General features: G+C 55.6%; 1 protein-coding gene across 8 annotated transcripts in view; it reads right to left on the reverse strand.

Moving 5' to 3' along the window:
* The window catches only part of Kcnt1 (potassium sodium-activated channel subfamily T member 1), a 67,265-nt gene that overhangs the window by 34,802 nt on the left and 12,313 nt on the right, over nt 1-20,150 (reverse strand). For 3 of the 8 annotated variants that reach the window (XM_045138868.1, XM_045138862.1, XM_045138850.1), the window contains exons 1-4: nt 13,496-13,650; nt 7,849-7,890; nt 1,153-1,232; nt 476-575 (exon numbers count right to left, since the gene is read on the reverse strand). In XM_045138868.1, the coding sequence (XP_044994803.1) occupies nt 476-575; nt 1,153-1,232; nt 7,849-7,890; nt 13,496-13,650 (377 nt within the window). Of the gene's footprint in view, nt 1-475; nt 576-1,152; nt 1,233-7,848; nt 7,891-13,495; nt 13,651-20,150 lie in introns of those variants that run through there. The other 5 variants (XM_045138884.1, XM_045138876.1, XM_045138885.1 and 2 more) reach the window with 3 other exon arrangements.

The raw sequence follows: 20,150 nt of genomic DNA on the forward strand, positions 1-20,150 counted from the left end.
GGCAGGGCCCTTTCCCTCAAAGTGGCTAGAGCACGCATACTCTGGTGTGAGTGAGGAAGAGGGCCAGAGGGGCAGGTAACAACCCTATAAACATGTATGGCCCAGCAGGCCTGCACCCCGCTGCAGGGGCCCGATGATCCTGTCTGGACTCTGCAGGTGCCACATGGACCCTCCAGCTTCGCCCTGGACACCCCAGGTCCACAGGCTGCTGCGGGTGCAACTCCATGCTGGAGACACCTCTCCCAACATCGAACAGTCAGCAGGAGCTTAGGCATGGCCCTGAGATAAGAGGGTCCCACTGGGAAAGGAAGGACACCCCGAAGCTCTGAACACAGGGCTTCATGGAGGCCTAGCTAGGCACTACTGGACGTAGTCCCCCCATAATGGACCCATGTCATGACAGTGGCGTTTGGTGGTGGGAAATCTCTACCCCAGGACCCCAGACTGCTTGGTCCCAGCCTCACAGGCCACCCACCATCCGATGCCCTCATCCGGGTTATCCAGCAGGACGCGGACGATGTAGAGCAGGCAGGTGAGGAGCTTGAGGGAGAAGTTGAACAGCCGGATGCGCAGGCCTGCAGAAAGGGTGGCATCAGGGTGCAGTGGGGGGGGGTAATCTCATTCTGGACACCCATACCTCCCAGGGAGAGGATGGATGCACCAGCCCCAGTCCTACCACCACCCAGATGCAGCACTGAGGTTCGGGGCACAGGGACCCAGGATGCACAGGCTTTGGATGGAAGGGGGGTGTCCTGAGGCTACTTCACTTGTGGGAATAGTCTGAGATGAGACTACCACAGCCTAACCTCCGCGCCCCTTCCTGCACCAGATGGGTCCAGAATGGCCAAACTTGAAGCTGGGGAGGAATGTGCAGGGGGGCTGCATGGAGGAGGGAACACCCAGAGCAGGGTCTGGGGCCATGTTGGTGAGGAGATCCAGCTGGCCCCTGGGGATGGCCTGGCCCAACCAGGTGTCGAGCAGGGGGTGCAGCGTCTCCACAAGGCTGAGCCTCCTTGCTTGGACAGTGGGAAGCTGAGATGCCCAGTCTCCATGGTCACCACTTAGGACACAGCCCCAGCTGGGTGGCTAGGACATCTCCCTGGGCTTCCCCCTGGCCCTGTCTGCCTGGAGTGCCCCAGACTCCCCACTCACTGGATCTTTGGTTTTTGATGAAGAAAAGCTTGAGCCGCTCTTTGAAGGTATTCTCGTTGACATAGAACTCCACCTGGACCCTGGGGGAGGAAAGCAGGCTGGGGTTCAGACCAGAGGCAGGGCTGGAGCCACAGGGCCTACCGAGTTCTTCTGAGTCGTAGGAGCGGAGAGGTCAAAGAGACTCGGAAGGCCAATGTACAAACCTCAGACCTGGGAGACCTGTGTCCAAATAGGCCTTCCCACATCCATCCCTCAGGACACCTGGAGGACACTGGCTGCCACCTGCTCAGTGTCCAGATCCCTCCAGGCTTCAAGGAGGCCAGGGCTGTAGCATAAATCTCATTCTGGACACCCAGTGCTCAAAACCTCCTAGGACCCGTATAACGCCCAGAAGGTGGTGCTCAGACATTACAACTGCCTAATGGCTGTGTCCTGAGGCCACCCCTCACTAAAGCCTGGAGGACAGTCAGGCCAGATGGGCCAGCAGGAGCTAGCCTGAGCCACACTGCAAGGCAGCAGTGGAGCCCCTCTAGCACAGACCCCCTTCCTCTCGCCTCTCCTGTGGCCATCAGTTCCCAGGCCTCCATCACTGCCCCCTCACACCAATCCCACTGCTGCTGCTCATCATGGGGCCAGCTTCTGAGGCTCTGCTTTTGTTCCCTGAGGTGGCGAGACCAGACCACAGTGAAGCCTGCAGGAGTCACCCAGCTGGGTGAGCACCTGGCTACTCATTGTGGCCCCATCACCACACCTAGAAGGGGCCATGTGGGCTGGGAAACACTCGGCATCTAGGGGAAGACAGGTCATTGCCCTTCTGCCTTGACCTCAGACACAGTCCTGCACCTCTCTGGGGAGGTGAGATGGAAACACCAGTGCTAACATAGAGGACAGACAGGGATCTGCCCCTGGAGCTGAGACTCTGACGTCTCCCAAACGGTCCATGCCTTGTCCATCTCCCCCCGCCCCCACTGTGATAGACACAGGCTTCCAGGCTTCCTACACCATATCTCAGCATCCTCCCAACAGACTGTGACGCCCTCAGGATGGAGTGGGTGGGACACAGTTCGGGCAGTGCAGGGTGGCAGCACAGGAAGACAGAGGGGTGGCATGTCGGCAGGCAGAGCCCTGCTGTGCACGTAGGGGTGGGGGGGCAATTCTGGAGGACTGCATGGGAGAAGCTGCCACCTGCCTGCAGGTGAGGAGGCAAACGTTAGCCTGAACCCCCGTTCCCACCCCCCACCCCTGCTCACGCTCCTAATCCTCTGGGACACGTGACTCCGAGCCCAGTTGGACTGTGAACACGGTTACCCTCTGACCTGGCTGCCGCAGGCTCTGTTAAGGCAGCTGGAGAGTCTAGCCTACCTTTCCAGGACTGACCACCCCAGTATTCCAAAAGGCATTTAAAATATTGATGTAGGCCATGCAGATTGCTGTCTACATAGAAGCCTTTAGGCCAGAGGAAGGACCTTAGGGCACTCTACTGGTCACAAAATGCCCTAAGGGACTGTGTGGCTTTGGCCACCCTGCCTGGGACAAGGCTCAGCTGGGGGCCTGATGCAAAGCCATCCGTGGGTTCGGTTCACCCTGGACTGCTCAGTCGGGCAGGTCAAAGTCCACATAGGCCAACAGTGGCCAACTCGGCACTAGTTCCCTAGCGCACTCCACTGCACCCCAGTAGATCTCTGCACCTCACCTGACCTGTTTTATCCACTGTGCCCCAATATACCCCTCTGGGCCCAGCACATACCACTGGCAACACTATGTCCCCACCAGTGCATACTAGCCTACTTTGCCCAGCACATCCACTGTGTCCCAGCACATCCCTGTACTCCTTTATCCAGAAAACCCCACTATACCCCCACAGTAGCTCCTTAGACCACCACACTGTGCCCCAGCACAGCGCTGTACCCCATTGTGCCCTAGCATGATCTATCTGTGTTTCCAGAAGCCCCAGATGAAGAGCCACCCCCATCCCCTACGTGATGGGCTCAGGGAGTCTCCAGGCTGCCTTCTTCTGGGGGAAGCTGAGGTTGACCAGATGGGATGGAGGTTAAAGACAGACTGGATAGGGCAGGGTAGGGGCAGGGAAGTACCCTCTGGCTTGGGCCCAGGGCCTCCCCAGAACCCACCATCCCCTCACTACCATGGGACACAAGGGACCACCTGGGTCTTAAAAGCTTGAGTACACCCCCCCCCCCAATCTGCCTGCATCCTCCAAAGAGAAGGCCTCACAGAGGGGTCTCCTCTCTTGTTCACTTCTCACACACACCACATTCAAGCTTCATTCCCATGGGCCCCCTGGCAGGTGCCCAAGGGCCTAGCCAATGCAATGTGGGGGCCAAGCCTCCCTCCTTCCCCATCAGAGCACTGCTACACTGCTCACACAGCCTCCCTGCCCCTTTGGGGTTCTCTCTCACTCTTGGCTCCATTCCCCAACCCTAAATGTGGGCCCTGGGTCTGGGCACAGAAACCTCTTGCAACCTGCCAGCTCCAGGCATTAAAAATTCCAGTTGTCTCCCTCTTTTTCTCCCTCTGTCAAATAAATAAATAAAAATAAAATATTGTTTAAAAAAATCCAGTTGCCACCAGTGAGTCCTGAGTGGCTGGGCTGGCTACTTTCTGCCCACTGGCATTTCCTACCAGTTTGGACATGGCTGCAGTGTCCCCAAAGCATTCTGTGCTGAAGTTTAATCTTCTATGAGGTAAGAAGAGCAGGGGAAGTTAACTGGGCTGTGAGGTGTGTGTGTGTGTATGTGTGTGTGTGTTGTGTGTGTTGTGTGTAGCTGTGGGTGAGGGTTAGGATCAGGTAAGGTCACAACAGTACAGCCGCACAGTCACATACATGACCTTAAAGGTAGAGAGGGGACCAAGGAGAGACAGACAAGCATGATCCAGTTCTCGTCATGTGGTGCCCAATACCACTACAGACAGGCCTTTGCCAGCAGGATGGCCATCACCAGGCATGAGCCCTTGATCTTGGATTTGACCTAAGCCAGATAAACCCCTTGTCTTTTATTTTTCCCTTGGTTTTTCGAGGCAGGATCTCACTGTGGCTCAGGCTGACCTGGAATTCACTATGGAGTCTCAGGGTGGCCTCAAACTCACAGCAATCCTCCTACCTCTGCCTCCCGAGTGCTGGGGTTAAAGGCGCACGCCACCACGGCCAGCCCCCTTGTCATTTGTATTTGCAGTTTGTGGTCTGGTGCACTTCCCTTGAGCAGAACTGCTCATCGCTGTCCACACTAGTGCCTCCTCTCCCTGACCAGAGCCTGCTATCCCAGGGAAACACTTCCATGCTTTTCCTGTAGCTTAAGGTTCTAGCCACTGGCTCCAGGAGGGGCTCCATTTGGGTCAGGATGGATCCAGGTCCTCTCTCTGCCCCTGAGCCCCCACCCTGCTTCGCTGGACAGCTAGATACTTTACGGGACATTCCTGCTGGGAACTTGTCCCGCTTTCTTCTTCCTCACTCTCTGACTGCCCCCACTGCACCTGGGTCCTCTGAGCTCCCAGCCTCCTATCCCGTGGCCACACTCACTTCCGGCCCCATGCCCCACTCCAGGGTCCTGGGCCCTCGGGGCTGGCTCCTGCCCCTCTCTCGGTTCACAGCCAGGAACCTGTGAAACTCTATCATGACCCGTGTTGATGCCCTCCCCCGGGGCTCGGTGCCATGACCACGCTGACCCAGACTAATGGCACCCCAGAAACAAAACACAGAGCCACCTCTCAGTGGGGCGAGGCCCAGCTAGCTGCTGACACCCATCAGCCTTAGCACTTGGGCACTTGGCGGGCACTGCTCACCTACAGGGGAAGGTGCTCTCCACACAGTACTGCCAGGCTTGGCAGCTCTGCTCCCCTTGAAGTCAGTGCCCTGCAATGCCAGAGAGATCAATGAAGCCTCTTTGCTCTCAATTTTTAATGGACTGTGGCCGCCCACTTCCTCTAGCACGGCACAAATAGGAAATTATTTTACCCTGACCTGTATTTAAGACAGCAGGTGTGATTCTTGCTTCCCCTGAAGAATGAGGAAGGCGCAGGGCAGAGCTCTGGCAGCCCTGCAGGAGCAGGGGGAGCCCATGAGCTACCTATGCCTCCTGCAGCCTGGCTCACAGGCACGTTGGGGGGCCTGTGTGAAGCTTGTGGGGAAGGGTCATGGAACCGGGTCGGCCTGATAGGCAGAGGCTATGGACTAAGCTTTGGTGCCCACTGGAAAGTCAGACATGGGCCCTGCCCCTTACTGGGAATGAGAACTGTGACAGGAGCTGCCTCCCACTGGCGTCATGAGGGAGCCTGGCAGGCAGCAGTATTTCAGCGACGGTAAAGTCAGGAGGGTCCTGGGCATCTCCTGGCCTGCGCACTGCGAAGGGAGGACGCGGTGAGTCACGGTGGGTGTGAGGCCGCACTGAGCCCAGGATGGCGCTACCAATGTCAGCACTGCGAGGAAAGCCGGCGCAGGCCTACACTGCTCAGGACCCCACACTGTAAACCCATAGCCTGACTGCGCGCACACACACACACACACACACACACACACACACACACACGTGTGGCCATATCCACTGACCCCAGGTCAGTCTGAGCCTGAGCAGAATGGATGACCCACTAGGGGAGCAAAGGGTAGAGAGCCCCATGGCCCTGGCAGCTGGCTACTAGGGGTGGGGCAGGTGAAGAAAGCCCTGGTGGGGAAGGAGTCTGGCTGCCTCGATTAGCTCAGCCTTACCAGTGGTGCCCGCATCTATGGGAGGTCAACCGGGAGGGGACAAAGCTGCTGTCCCCTAAGCTGCAAACCTTCACGTTTCCCCAGGGGGGCTTCAGCAGAGACCCCCCCTGACCTGTGATGGCCCTCCTAAGACTTTCCAGTGGCCCTGGATCCAACCTGAACGACCCAGGTGGAGGCCAAGACTCTCCTAGCTCCTCCCCCTGCCCTAGGCTAGCTACCCTGGTGGGCCTGCTGGCCCAGGCTAACCCATAGGAGACTACCACACACCAATCCTATGGTGCCCCAAGGCAGGTAGGGGTGTTGCCGTTGACCGTCCTGGGCCCTCCAGACCCAGCTGGGAAACTGAGGGAAGGGAGTTTAAAGTGACTTGGGAGGGTAGGCAGTGACTTACCAAACTATCAGGGGACCCTGGCCTGGCTCTCCTCTGACATGGCAACCCTACTGGGGCCCAATGGGTTCTTGTTCCAGCCTTGGGCCTCCAAGGTTCCAAGGTTATCTCCTCTGTCCAGTGGTGGCCCCAGGGCATCATGGGCATAGCCTTAGCTTTGGGGCAGCCCCAGGTTGGTCTGTGCTCCTCCTAGGTCTGAGGCCCAGCTCCTCAGGCTCCCAGAGTAGGAAGAGAACCCTTCATGTTGTGGTATTAATCAATAGAACCAATACAGTTCAGGCCCCACTTAGAGACCACCATGGACCCCAGGAGTGGCTTGTCACATGGCCACACTGAGGGAGCTCTGACTCCCCCGGCCTTGGCTCCTGGACCTATCTTAGCTGAAGCAGGCAAGAGGCAGAGCCCCCGGCCCTGGAGACGTCAACCTGTCTGTACGCAGCTGGAGGGGCTGAGGCTGAGGGTCCAGGGTCACCCGTGTGATGATTCATATTGACTGTCAACTTGACAGCATCTAAAATCACCTATGAAGGATTATCTAGACTGGTTTAATTCAAGTAGGAAGATCTGCCTTAACTCTGGGTGGATCAATCTGTGGGCCAGGGCTTCTGTACTATATAAAAAGCACAATGGGGCTGGAGAGATGGCTTAGTGTTGTTAAAGTGCTTGGCAGTAAAGCCTAAAGACCCAGGTTCGATTCCCCAGTACCTACATAAGCCAGATGCACAAAGTGGCGCATGTGTCTGGAGGTTCTGGCACACCCATTCTATCCACCTACCTCTTTCTCTCTCCACCTCCCCTCTCTCGCCAATAAATAAATAAATAAATAAACATATATATGTTTTTAAGGCACAATGCTCGTCTGGAGAGATGGCTTAGTGGTTAAGGCTCTTGCCTTCTAAACCTAAGGATCCAAGTTTAATTCTCCAGTACCCACTTAAGCCGGATGCACAAGGTGGTACATGCGTCTGGAATTCGTAGTAGCTAGAGACCGTAGCGTACCCATTTCCTCTCTCTCAAATAAGTAATTAAATTACATTAAATTAATTCTTTAAAGCCCAATGCTTGCTGAGCATCAACAATCATCACTCTGCCTCCTCACTGTGGACTGGATGTGACCTGCCTCACGTTCCTGCCACCATGCCACAGCCCCTGCCATGATGTGGAACTATAAGCTGAAATAAATCCTTCCTCCCTTACACTGAGTCTTGACTCAGCAAACGGGAAGGTTCCAGCAATGAGAAGGTCATTAACACAATCTGTGTGCCCGTCCCCATACGGGCACGATGGCAGGTCCCTGTGCTGTCACCTGCCTGCTCCTGAGGTCCGGGCTACCACCGCAGGGGGCGCCTGGAACACCTGCTTCTGGTGAGCCCATTTCTTGTCGCCAGGCTCCTCACCACAGACTACTCACCATCTTGTCCCCAGAAGGGCCTGTTGGTGCTGGGAGGTTCCTAGCCAGCAGTGCCACATCCCTGCCTGGTTGCAGGTCCACTGTGCCCTGCAGACTCTCCTCTCCCACGGGGCCTAGTGCCCCCGGATGTGTGAGGACACATCTGTCCCCCAGAAGGTTCATCCCCTGTGAAACACTTACTGAGAGAGGGAGGAGTCCAGGCTGAAATCTTCCACATGAAGCCTGGGGACACAGAGCGGACACATCAGCACTGAAGGCGAGCAGGGCTCTGTGACCAGGTGGGGGCTTTGGGCAGGGTTGGCATGCCTGCCCCTCCTGCCACCTGCAGAGCCCTGGGCGCGGTGAGGGGAGTCGGGGCAGGGAGCTAAAGCGTGCGAGGTGAACAGAGGCTCATTTGACTGCCAGGTGTCGGAGAAAGCAGTGTAGCAGCCCACAGTCCGGGCACATGCAGGCCCCTGTGCCTCTGCCAGATGGGAGTGGCATCCACAGTAAACACAAGCCTTGAATTCAGCCAAGGGAGGGTGAAGCCCATCTGGGGAGCAGCTCCACCGACCTGCTCAGGGCCGAGTCTGTCCAGGCTGGTTTGTGACCTGCGTCCAGCACTGGCCCTGCCAGCCGCACTTCACACGGGGAAGCCCAGGACCCGCTGACAGACCCCCGCACAGCGTCTTGCAGCAGTGCCACGGCGCATCGGAGGCCGCTGGTGTGCCACCTGGCTTCGCCCAGACACCAGGGGCTCGAGCCTGCCACCGCGAGGGCGCAGCATTCCCTCCCTGGCCCCAGTACTGCCCCATACGCTCGAGCTGGACTCTAGAGGAGGCTGGTAGGATTATGGCTTGTCACATGTCAACAAAGACATATGCCACCGAGCCTGGGCAACCCATCTCTGCTCCCGGGGACAGGTCCGACCCATGCGCATGGAGGACACGCGTTCCTGTTCTCCAGAGCCTCGGTGTGTGTATGGGGCCTGTGTTCCGCAGAGGCCATGTCTCAACTGTCCAGACAATTCCCTCCCCTGCAGTGTCACCTGGCTCAGGCTCACACTCACGCGTTGGGGGGAGGGCCAACAGGCAAACGGGTGCTCCCCTTGAATGACAATGGCCTGTGGGCAAAGTGACGCGGGACTTCACTGGCCAATGAGCCTGCCACAGACTGGAGCTGAGGAATGGGGGCTCCCACCTGGACTGGTCTGCCAAGGGAGTGGTGGTACAGAGGACCCCAAGGGGATGGGAAAGGGAGCTGGTTCTTGGTCCCAATAATCAAACCCCAGAAGATCCAGCAGGACCTGGCCCAGCAACTACTTAAGATCCCAAAGTTTCCCAGCTGAGCCACACTGTAGCCCCAAGGAGCTGGGGACACAGGATAGGCAGGGCCCCAAACTGTATTCCTCTCACCGGGCTGGGGCCTGTCGCATGGGGAAGAGCCTGGCTGCTGGGGCCCACGAGGAGCCAGCGAGCAGGTGCAGATACCCCTGGCTTGTGTCTGGAAGGCACAGGCTAGGTCAGACCTGAGATGGCTTCTCTAGGAGCAATCTGGTTAGTGGGGGTCATGGTGTCTGGGTGACAACCCCCTTCCCTCTTATGCGTGAGCCCTGAGTCCCAGGAGGTACTTCAAAGAGGGGTTCTGTGTTTGGCTAAGTTTGGGAATGTCCATGTTCTGGGCCCTGGGGGTGCAGAATACACATCAAATTATTAATTTTAGGCATGTGTTTCCCACCAGCAAATAAGGAGTCCACTTATTTTGGGTCAGGTTATGTTGTCTCTAATTCACATGCTGCAACTCTGACCGACCCCCTCCCCCACCAAGCTCAGGATGTGACTGTAGTAGGATAAAGGTCTTTGCAGTGGCCGTTAAGTTTAAATGGGGGCCTATGAGTGGCCTCCCATTCAGACTGGCTAGTGTGTTGGTAGGAAAAGCTCAGGACCCACACCCACAGGGCAGAGAGTCTACAAGTGAGGAGACCCCAGCCCCTTCCTGGTCTCATACTTCCAGCCACAAAACGACGAGAAAATAAATTCCTACGATCTGTTTCTGACCCCAGTCAGTGGCAGCCCCCACCAGCCCATGCCACTTAACAAAGAAGCCACCATCCCTCAGAGGAAGCAGGCGTGCAAGCCCATACCGGAGGAGCGCGGCCACCCGAGCGTGTTGTGGGGTTAGGATAAGCAGCTTGGCGTGCTGCGTGGGGGAGGGTCAGCAGCGACACTGCAACTGCTGAAGCCGAGCAGAACGCGAGGGGGTGGCCCCAGCGCGACGGCCACTGGGGTGAGCTCCAGAGAGCCGCTCGCGACGCAGTGTGCAAAGCTGGGGCGGCTGAAAACCAGGAGGAAGGCCAGCGGGGTGGGGTGGCAAGTGGGGCGCGAGAGAGCTGAGAGGTGCACTGGGGACAGGTTAAGAGCTGGGCCCCTAGAGGGCTGTGGGGCCCGGACCACAGGGCAAACAGATCCCTGCAAAGGGGTCGCTTCCTGAGCCCAATAATGCCGGGGTCTGGGGCAGGGGAGACATTCTGCTCACAGTACTGAACCAATGGGCCAGGGACTTTGGGGGAGGACAGCAGGGCCACACTGAAGTCTGAGAAACTGCCCTGGGGAGGCCTTAGCCTTTGGGGAAGAGGTGGCAGATGACAGCAGGGAACGGAGGGGAAGATAGAGTCTAGCTGGCTTTGAACGAGGCTATGCCACAACACGTGAGGCCAGGTCCCTCATGAGGTAGTGGGCAGTAAGGAAGTGGATGGTGTCCAGAGATGTCAAGGTCCGGAGGGCTCTCAGAAGGCAGGCTCTGGGAAGGCACGGGCTGGCTGGTAGGAACAGAGGAGGGTCAATAGCTAAGGAAGTCCTGAGTGGGAGAATGGGGGGCGTACAAAGCCACAGAGCCTTTGTCCTCAGAACACTCTGGGGCAACTATAGTGGGTGAACAAGTTGGAGCAGACTTGTCTTAGGAGAAAAGTGAACACTTGCTCCTAGGCTGACCCCCACAGAGAGTGGGCTCGTGGGTCCTGGGGTGCCACCAGGGAAGGGGTTTCCTGACACTCTTGCTCCTGGCCATTATCCCAGGCACTACTCTGAGAGCTGGTCCTATCAGACAGCTGCTCTAAGCGAGGTTTAGAGGGGGTGGCATCAGTGAAGGCCTCGTGGGGACAGGGCAGTGGGAACAGCCACTGTCTGCAGACTTCACCAGGGACGGTTCAGAAAGGCCTTAGCCCCAACCTGGCCTCTGTAATACCACCAAACCCTACCCCAAGTCCACACTAGGCTCCACCCATCTGTAGACCTTTGTACTAGACCTCAGGGATGGTTAGGGTCCTGGGTCACATGACTCCTGCCCTTGCAACTCCCCTTGGCTGTGCCCGTTAGGACTTCCCAATCCCTCCCTCTGTCCAGGAGCTGGAGACCCTGAGGGTCCAGCTCCCTTTAACTCTGAGCCCATGGGCCCACCTCCTAGGTCTTTCTGCAGCCTTACCCTGCTCAGGGGGTGGCCTCTGCACTCTCCAGGAGACCCGCTCCCTCAGCTCAGTCTACACACTCTGCAATACACCAGTGACTGGTCATTTTCGACCTCCAGAGCTCCAGCCCTTTTCCACCGGCGACGACTTCCAGGACCTTGCGTCCCCATGCAGCTGCCCTCCCTTCCAGGCCCCATGGGCACAACTTAGGCCTTGGAAGCCTGGCCTCCCTGCGTAGAGGCTCTGCTCTTCCAGAATCCCCCAGCTCCCCCTTCTTGGGGGTGCCTCCTTCCCTGAACTCCTCACTGCCTTTGGCCAGTCCCAGAGAAAGCAAGCTGGGTTAGAGGGCAGAGAAAGGACAGGGGTGGGGGCCTCAAGTCAGTTGGGCTCAGGGGTGTTGGTTGGGGGAGGGGTGCTAGAAAGATGCCCCAGTGCCTGAACTGGGAGTTCATTCCCCACTGGGTCCAAAGACCTGGGGATTCAAATATTTAAGAAAAAAATATATATATACATATATTGAAAACTTCTATGCTTACAGACAACAAACCAGGATATTTCCCTCCCCTCCCCCACTTTCCCCTTCATTACTCTGCTCTCCATCAGGGTTCAGATCTTTTTTGGCCATCCCAGCCTTACCGAGAGACAGAGAAGAAAGAAGCAGACCTTAAGAGTCAGGCTGAGGCACCCACGAGACAGTGCAGAGATTCAGGGGTGTTGTGGGCAGGACCACAAACCCCATTATACACATGCACGGGGCCACAGAGAGCCCTCCCTCTACCATTCTATCTTCCCTGCAGTAGGCAGGGCCCGAGCCCTGACCCTGGCTGGCGCTGGCTGGCAGCCTAGGCATGCAGCAGCACGGCCTGTCATCTCACCTGGAAATGCCACCAAACTCAAGTTCTTAGAGCTCCAGGAAAACCTGTCCTCAGGTGCGGCTTGCCTTGGCTCCCTACTGCTTGTCAAAGTGAGCGAACCCTCAGCTTCAGGCCCAGGTGCTGCCGGGTGCAGCTACACAGACAGGTCCCTTCTCTCTGCCCTGCAGGAGGAGGCTGGCAAGAGCCCTGCACATGGACTGCTCCGTTGGAGAGAGGACACCCGTGTGAAAGGACCTGTGGCCCTCAGGGCCATGGGCAGCCTCGGAACAAAGGGGAACATGGGCGAGGGCTTCCTGGAGGAGGAGGCCACAGCTCCCAGCTGTGGCCTCAGATGTAACTTGTGCAGAACTGCTGTCCCCTGTAGTGAAACCCCTTGCAGGCACAGGCTGGCCACTAGCGGAGCTTCTGGATCCACTGGCCCACAGTGTCCAGAAAGAAAGAGAGTAAAGGAATGGTCCCCAGGGCCTTGGGCAGCACCCACTGCTCTCCTGCCCTGGAGAGTCGCTTCTGGCAAATGGGAACGTGGTGCAGTAGATTTCCCCGGGGAGAAGTAGAAATCATGTAGAAGGATGGGAGAGGCCTGGGGGGGAGGGATGGGGAAAAGTGCCCTCCAGCCATCTGCCAGGTACAGCCACTGCCAACCCTCCAGACTTGACAGGCACCCCACCGTGGCCCTCACTGTCCCTCTGTCCAGAATACCCTGCCAACTCCATGCTCATCCTGAAGGGCCAGTACCCAGAAAGCTCCACTCGCCAGGCCCAGCCTGCACCTCTATCTGCACAGGCTTGGTGCCCACGATGTGCCCACAGCAGGCCAGGTCTGATTCATCTCATTCCCCCGCAGCAGCCAGCAGGGCTCCCGGCACAAGCAGGTGCTGGCTAGAGATTCTCTCTGCAGAGACCTCAGTGTCTTCATCCATGAAATGGGGTGTCACATCCTGCCTGGAGCTTGCAGGATTCAAGAGGAGTTGTGGGCTCTACGTGCTGGGTGGGCCCCCTCCCAGGATGGCCTCCTGCACTCTGAATGCCTACCTATGCTGGTCCTGGGCATGCCAGAGATCTCGCTGTGTCCCAGTCCAGCTATGTAACCTTTCTGAGCTCCAAAACTCTCTGGGCCCCAGCTGCTCACCTCTGAGGTGTCTGCCTCCCCACAAATGTCTCTGGCTGAACCCACTTGAGTGGGGCTTCCTGAGACAAAGTGGGGTCTAGCTACCTGGCTTAGGGCCCGGGTCTACTTCACTCCTTTTACCTGCAGGGCCCCTGGGCTGGGCCTCTAAGCAGGGGCTGGGGGTGTCTCACAGGCTCCCCAGGGTAAGCTGCAGGCGCGGGGTTCTGGTCGGGTACCTAGGTGAGGTGAGCGAGGGCACAGCCCGGCTGCCCCTCCCAGGCTGCAGGCAACGGCGGCAGGCGCGGTGAACAGAGCCCAAGCGAAAAATAAGATGCCCGCGGCGAAGCAAAGCCCCTCCCGCGCCGCCGCGGGGTCCCAGCCTCCCCCTCCTGCGTGCCCCTACCTTTGGCCCACGTCGCTGCCCACGGAACCCCCGCCGCGGGCCGGCAGCAGCGGGCTGAGCCCGTGGGGCTCCTCGGGGGCCGCGGTGCCGGCAGGAGCGCCCCCCGGGCCCGCCTTGCCCTCGGATGGCGAGCGCGGCAGCTTGGCCCGCGCCATCCTGCGGGAGCGCTCTGCGCGGGAGGCGGCGGCGGGGGCGGCGCCGGGCGCAACCACCGCGCTCCGCAGCCCGCTCCTGCTCCCCGCGCGCGCGCCGCAGTGGAACGGTCCGGGTGGGGTGGGGTGGGTTAGGGAGGACTCCCGTTAGGCTCCCCGGTCCCCACTAGGACGCCCCAAGGAGGATGCGGTCGCAGAGCCTAGCCAGCTGTCCTGCCCACCTGCCCCGAAAAGTAGTAGTAATGGTGATTGTGGTCATTGTTCTGGGGGAGAGGGAGGAGCTGCGCAGGTGACAGCTGGGGGCCCTGGGGGTTCGCCTCCAGAGCAAGTTGCTGCGGAGGGGGAGAAGCCATTCCTTGTCTGTCCATTTCACAGCCCTCCTGCGGATCCTGGGGACCTTAGTGTGTTAAATGACGGGAGGTTTAGAGCCCCGTCCATCTTCCAATCCCCTGCTTCCAGGCCTGCCCAGATGGGACATGAGCAGTGTGTGCCCAACCTCCCTGCTGCAGGTACATACGGTCCTATCCTTCCACTTCTCAACCAAAAATTAAAAACAAAAGAAATAATAATTGTCAGGGTTCAACCCATAAGAATTTCTGGTGCCCCAATGCCAGGCCAGATAGCGAGCACCTGGATCCCATCTTGTATGCAGCAGCTCCAGGTGTGGGACTTTGGTCTGTGCCTGGACCTGCACAGGTGTCACTTCACAAACAACCTGAGCAGGCCACACAGAGTTTTGCCCACTTCTTGAAATGGGGAAACAGGAAGACAGCTGAAGGAAGCTGGAGGTGGCGGACCCGGAGCCTTCCCGCAGCCACAGTGTGACTTTTCTAGCCTAGCTAGTCCATTTCATAGCTGTGGCTCCAGGCGACTCACCCAGGAAACAGGCAAGTACCAGCCTTATAGGTGCTTATGCTGGGAGGTCCAGCCGCTCTGAAGTCCACCTGGGTACAGGGGCTCTCAGTGCACACTTGTCCTGAACAGCTTCTGCAATTCCAAGGGTCCTCCTGGCCCACCGAGACCTGGACTCTGGGCTCATCCCACTTCCCCAGTCTTTCCCCACTATGACCCTCCAACAGTCAGGGCACTTACAGGTGGTTTGCGGGAGGAAGGTGGACCTTAGCACTGCTGGGAAGTACCAGCTCTAGCTGGGGGGAGGGGGGGGTGTCCTGGCCCACTTCAAACTTACATCAAGTCTTCAGGACCCACATTAGCCAGATGCACATTGTGGTGCATGCATCTGGAGTTCGTTTCCAGTGGCTAGAGGCCCTGGCATGCCCATTTTCTCTCTCTGTCAAATAAATAAATTAAATTTTTTAAAAAGGGGAGGGTCTTCTACCCTTCCTGGGAAGCAAAGTTTCTGCCAGCAGTCCCCCAGCCTGGGGTGTGCTGCCCACATGGACTGGAGTGCACAGAAAACACTGGCAGGATGCGAGGAAACTAATTCATGGTCATTCCAGGAGTGGAGGGGGCAGGGGTAGGCAAATGTCAAGGCTGCACAGCTCGGCGTTCATGGAGAGGGCGTGCTTGCGCCTCTGAGCAACGGCCATGAATCGCACGTGAGCTGCTTGCAGTTGCCATGTCCACAGAGCACAGGAGGGCAGAGGCCCGAGTGCCCATGCCTCGTGCAATGGGCCCCTCCATGGTGGAGTGCTGTGTCACTTTGATTCCTCAAAGCACAATAGGTCTTCGAGTTTGTCTCAAATACCCAGTTATGGGCTGGGAAAACAGCTTGCCTTTAAGGTACGAGAACCCGAGGTTGACTCCCAATACACGCATACAAATGCTGGGTGCAGCGGTGCATGCCTATCATCCCAGCACTGAGGAGGTGGAGACGTGCAAGATCCCTGGAGCTCGCTGGCCTAATTGGTGAGCTCCAGGACAGTGACAGACCCCCTTTCTCAAAAAGAGGTGGACAGGCCAGGCATGGTGGTGCACATCTTTAGTCCCAGCACTCAGGAGGCAGAGGTAGGAGGATTGCTGTGAGTTCGAGGCCACCCTGAGACTACGCAGTCAATTTCCAGATCAGCCTGAGCTAGAGTGAGGCCCTACCTTGAAAAAAAAAATTATTAAAAAAAAAAAAAGCCAGGCATGGTGACACACACCTTTAATCCCAGCACTTGGGAGGCAGAGGTAGGAGGAGGATCACCATGAGTTCAAGGCCAGCCTGAGACTCCATAGTGAATTCCAGGTCAGCCTGGACTAGAGTGACATGTGACACCCCACCTCGAAAAACAAAACAAAACAAAAAAAGTGGACAGCATTCTGAGGACAACATCCGAGGTTGTCCTCTTACCTCTACATGCACATATATGCACCCTTACCCACACACATTTAAAAAGAAATAAGGGGCTGGAGCTATATCTCATCAGTTAAAGTGCTTGCTTACAAAGCCTGACAGCCTGGATTTGATTTCTCGGTACCCATATATAATGCCAGATGCACAAAGTGGTACATGCATCTGGAATTCATTTGCAGTGGCTAGAGGGCCTGGTGCATTCAAACTCTCTGCCTGTCTGTGTCTCAAATAAACATTTTGGAAGAAATAAATAAAATGTCCCCAGTTAGGGTCAGATAACAAACAGAAGTGAGAGGCCAACATTTTGCGTGACATGAGTTAGCGCTGCTGTGTGTGGAAGACCCCTTGGTGGCAGCCCTGAGTCACTGGGACTTCCCCCGTGGGTAAGGGCTGTAGGAGTGGCCAGTGTGAGGAACAGGTGAGGGAGACCTGCTGCCCAGTCACATGGATGAGGACAGGCTTATTTTAAACATGACGATTCCCTTTCATCATAGAATCTACTGCTGTTTCCTGCACCTCAAGCAGTGGCCCTAGGCTCCTAACATCTGGGCACTGCCTAGTGGGCAGGATACCCAACCTGCAGCATGAAGAGGGAAAGAGGGTGGGTGCTGAGCCTCAGGCTCAGGGACCACGGAACTTGGACAGTCTAGTCCTGAGGCTCCATAGAGCACATGTCATGGAAACCTAGGGATACATGATGATCACAGGGTCTCTCATTGGCCTGGAACTCACTAGTTGGGCTAGACTGGCTGGCTTCTGAGTCCCAAAGATTTCCTGCCTCTCTGTCTTCCAAGCATTAGTAGTATAGTCTGGCTGCCCCATTTAGCATTTTATGTGGATACTTGGGACCCAAACTCAGGCCTTCACACTTGAGAGGCAAGCACTTTACCAACTGATCCACCTCCCCAGTCCATGATCATTAGGGCATGGAATCTCAGGGCATCCTCAGCTGGATAGCCTGGACTTTGAGCAAGAATATTCTACTAGATCCCAGAAGACAGTGCAGATCCAGAGCCTAGGACATATGGCCTTTCTTCAGGCCCTGGGGTCTGGGAAGGCTGTGAGGTCACGCATAGGCTAAGGTGAAGGAATGGGAATGGGGCTGGTCCACAGCCTAGAGGTGAATGAACCCCTTTGTCTGTGCATGATGAAGGATAAGCCACAAGTCAGTCTCATGCTAGAACACCACTTAGCCTCAGCTGAGAGGAAGTCTGCCCCCCCCCCCCGCCACCACCAGGATGGACCTCAAGGACATCATGACAAGAAATGAACCAGTCATAGAAGGACACTTCCTGTGGGGCTCCATTTAACTGAGTTCTCCAGAGGTCTCAGATTCATAGAGACAGGGTTAGAAGGTGGGTGTCAGGGGCTGGGGTGGGGTGCCAGTGTTAACAGAGTGTTTGGGAGATTCTAGAAAGTTCTGTGGGAAGACAGTGCTGATGACTGCACAGAAGTGGGACTGTGCTTAGTGCAGAGTGAAAGAGAGTGAACTTCAGGGAGCCTGGCTGCCAGTAAAACCTAACCCCAGAGAAGAAGAAAACTGGCTGCCAGGGCTGGAAGCACCATATCAGCTACTGGGCACAAACTCTATTAAAAGAGCACTCAGAGTCCAGATTAGGGCCCTTATCTCCACGGACTGAGGTAGAGAGAGATTTCAGAACCCTGGCCCAGTGGGAGCTCAGGCATCATTCTGCTATTACAGAGTGGATCCAAACCAATTGAACCCAAGGAGATGGCTGGAAATGGAATTAATGATAGACAGATGTCTCTGACCACACAGCAGAGGCAGATATTGATCCAGTACCAGAGAGTAGAGAACACTGCTCCCAAAGGGTACTTTGGATCTCTTAAGTAGAGGCCTCAACTGGCTTCAAGTATTTAAAATATACTTATTATTTAAAATATTATTTATCAGCAAGCAAGAGAGAAAGAGAGGGGGGAAAGAATGGGCTCCCCAGGGTCTCTTGTCACTGAAAACAAACTCCAGACACATGTGCCACTTTTTGTATCTGGCTTTATGTGGGTTCTGGGGAATGGAACCCAGGCTGGTAGGTTTTGTAAGCAAGTACCTTTTATTGCTGAGCCATCTCCCAGCCTTAAAATAACATATAGAATGCATTTTGAAACATAAGCAAAGGATGAACTCTTACTGAGTTCTAGAAAAATAAGCTGCAGGGCACAGAATGCCCAGATATTGACCTTCCTTAATCGACTGAGCTTGACAAAGAAAGAAAGAGCTCTCTGGGGACACAAGACAGGAAAAGGCATCACCTGTGAGGGGCAGAGGGAGGCAGTTTTGGGATTTCTGCAAGGAACTGAGCCTGATGGAATAACGGCCATGGGCAGATGAAGTGCTGAGGAAAACGGGACATAGGATTATTATACCCTGCTAAAATGCCACCCAAGTCCCAGACATAAAGATATGCTTCAAGGATGGGACAGCACGCGAGAACATGACATCACTCGGATGTCCTTCCTGTGGGAAAATAACCTTCAAAGTTATTTGCGGCCGGCTCAAAGTAAGGCTGGACCAAGCACAACAAATGCCTGTGGTCAGCAGGAGCCCATGTGAGTAGATTAACAGCAAGTGTTAGCTAATTATGCAAAGTCTGGTTGAAGGACAGACTGTAATGACTTTAAATCTGATGAGTAAAAAGAACAACATAATTAGCAAACACTAGGGGGGTGTGTGGCATTCGGCGATCCAAAAATAAAGGTGCTTTGAACTGGTATTGCGAACCTAATGCCATCCCCACTAGGACATAGAAATAGATCTGTTAGTAGAGTGGTGTTATAGCATGAGACTGACTTGTGGCTTATCCTTCATCATGCACAGTCACAGGGGTTCATTCACCTCTAGGCTGTGTACCAGCCCCATTCCCATTCCTTCACCTTAGTCTATGCGTGACCTCACAGCCTTCCCAGACCCCAGGGCCTGAAGAAAGGCTGTATGTCCCAGGCTCTGGATCTGCACTGTCCTAGTGATGTCCACCATCTCTCATGCCACCATTTCCCCCTACCATCATGAACCTTCCCTTTGAGTCTGTAAGCCAAAGTAAATCCTTTCTTTCCCCACAAGCTGCTCTTGGTCAGGTGTTTTCTGCCAGCAATGCAAACCTGACTACAACAGTAAAGTTGACACCAAGAAGGACTGATCCTAGGGCAGGCATTGTCCTGGGGTACTTCCAGAAAGCAAGGAAGTGAAACAAAGGGAACAAGATCAAGTTGAAGAGTGAAGCGGCCTGCTGGAAGGGTCCTCAGCTTACCAAGGTTAGGACATCTGAGCATCATAGGAGACAATGGCTCATATAGGATGCATGGACTTCCATTGACTGCTCTAACTTATTACAACAAACCTAGTCTCTGAAAATACACATGAGAGGCTTGAAGATAGATCTGTTAGTAGAGCGCTTGCCTTGCAAGCATGAGGACCTGAGTCCAACTCCCAGAACCCACACTTAAAAAGTCAGACAGGGCTAGAGAGATGACTTCGTGCTTAAGGCACTTGCCTGTGAAGCTCAAGGACCCACGTTTGACTCTCTAGATCCCATGTAAGCCAGACACACAAGGTGATGCAAGTGCAAGGTTGCACATTCACACTAAGTGGTGCATGCATCTGGAGTTTGGTTGCAGGGGCTGGAAGCCCTGGCACACCAATTCTCCCCCTCTCTCCCTCTCTCTCTCATTACAAAAAGTCAAGGATTGGACAGATGGCTTAGCAGTTAAGGCACATGCCTGCAAAACCTAAGGACCCATGTTTGTCTCTTCAGATCCCACGTAAGCCAGATATACAAGTTGACACAAGCACACAAGGTCAATGCATCTGGAGTTTGAATAGAGTGGCTGAGGCACCAGTATGCTAATATTCTCTCTCTCTCATTCCCTTACATTTTAAAAAAGGCTTAGTCTGTTGGGTTTGGCTCAAAAAAATTTTTTTTAATGTCAAACATAGTGGTGTGTGTCTGTAATCCTAATGCTGGGGAGGTGGAAACAAGTGGATCCCTGAGGATTACTGGCCAGCTAGTCTATCCTACTTGGTGAGTTTCACACCAGTGAGAGACCCATCTATGGTGGTTTGATTTAGATGTCCCCCATAAACTTCTGTATTCTGAATGCTAGGTCCCCAGCTGGTGGCAATTTGGGAATTAAAGCCTCAAGGAGGTGGTGTATTGCCGGGGACAGGCTTATGGGTGTTATAGCCAGC

This window comes from Jaculus jaculus, chromosome 1, assembly GCF_020740685.1.
Source record: "Jaculus jaculus isolate mJacJac1 chromosome 1, mJacJac1.mat.Y.cur, whole genome shotgun sequence".
Classification (NCBI taxonomy): Eukaryota; Metazoa; Chordata; class Mammalia; order Rodentia; family Dipodidae; genus Jaculus; species Jaculus jaculus.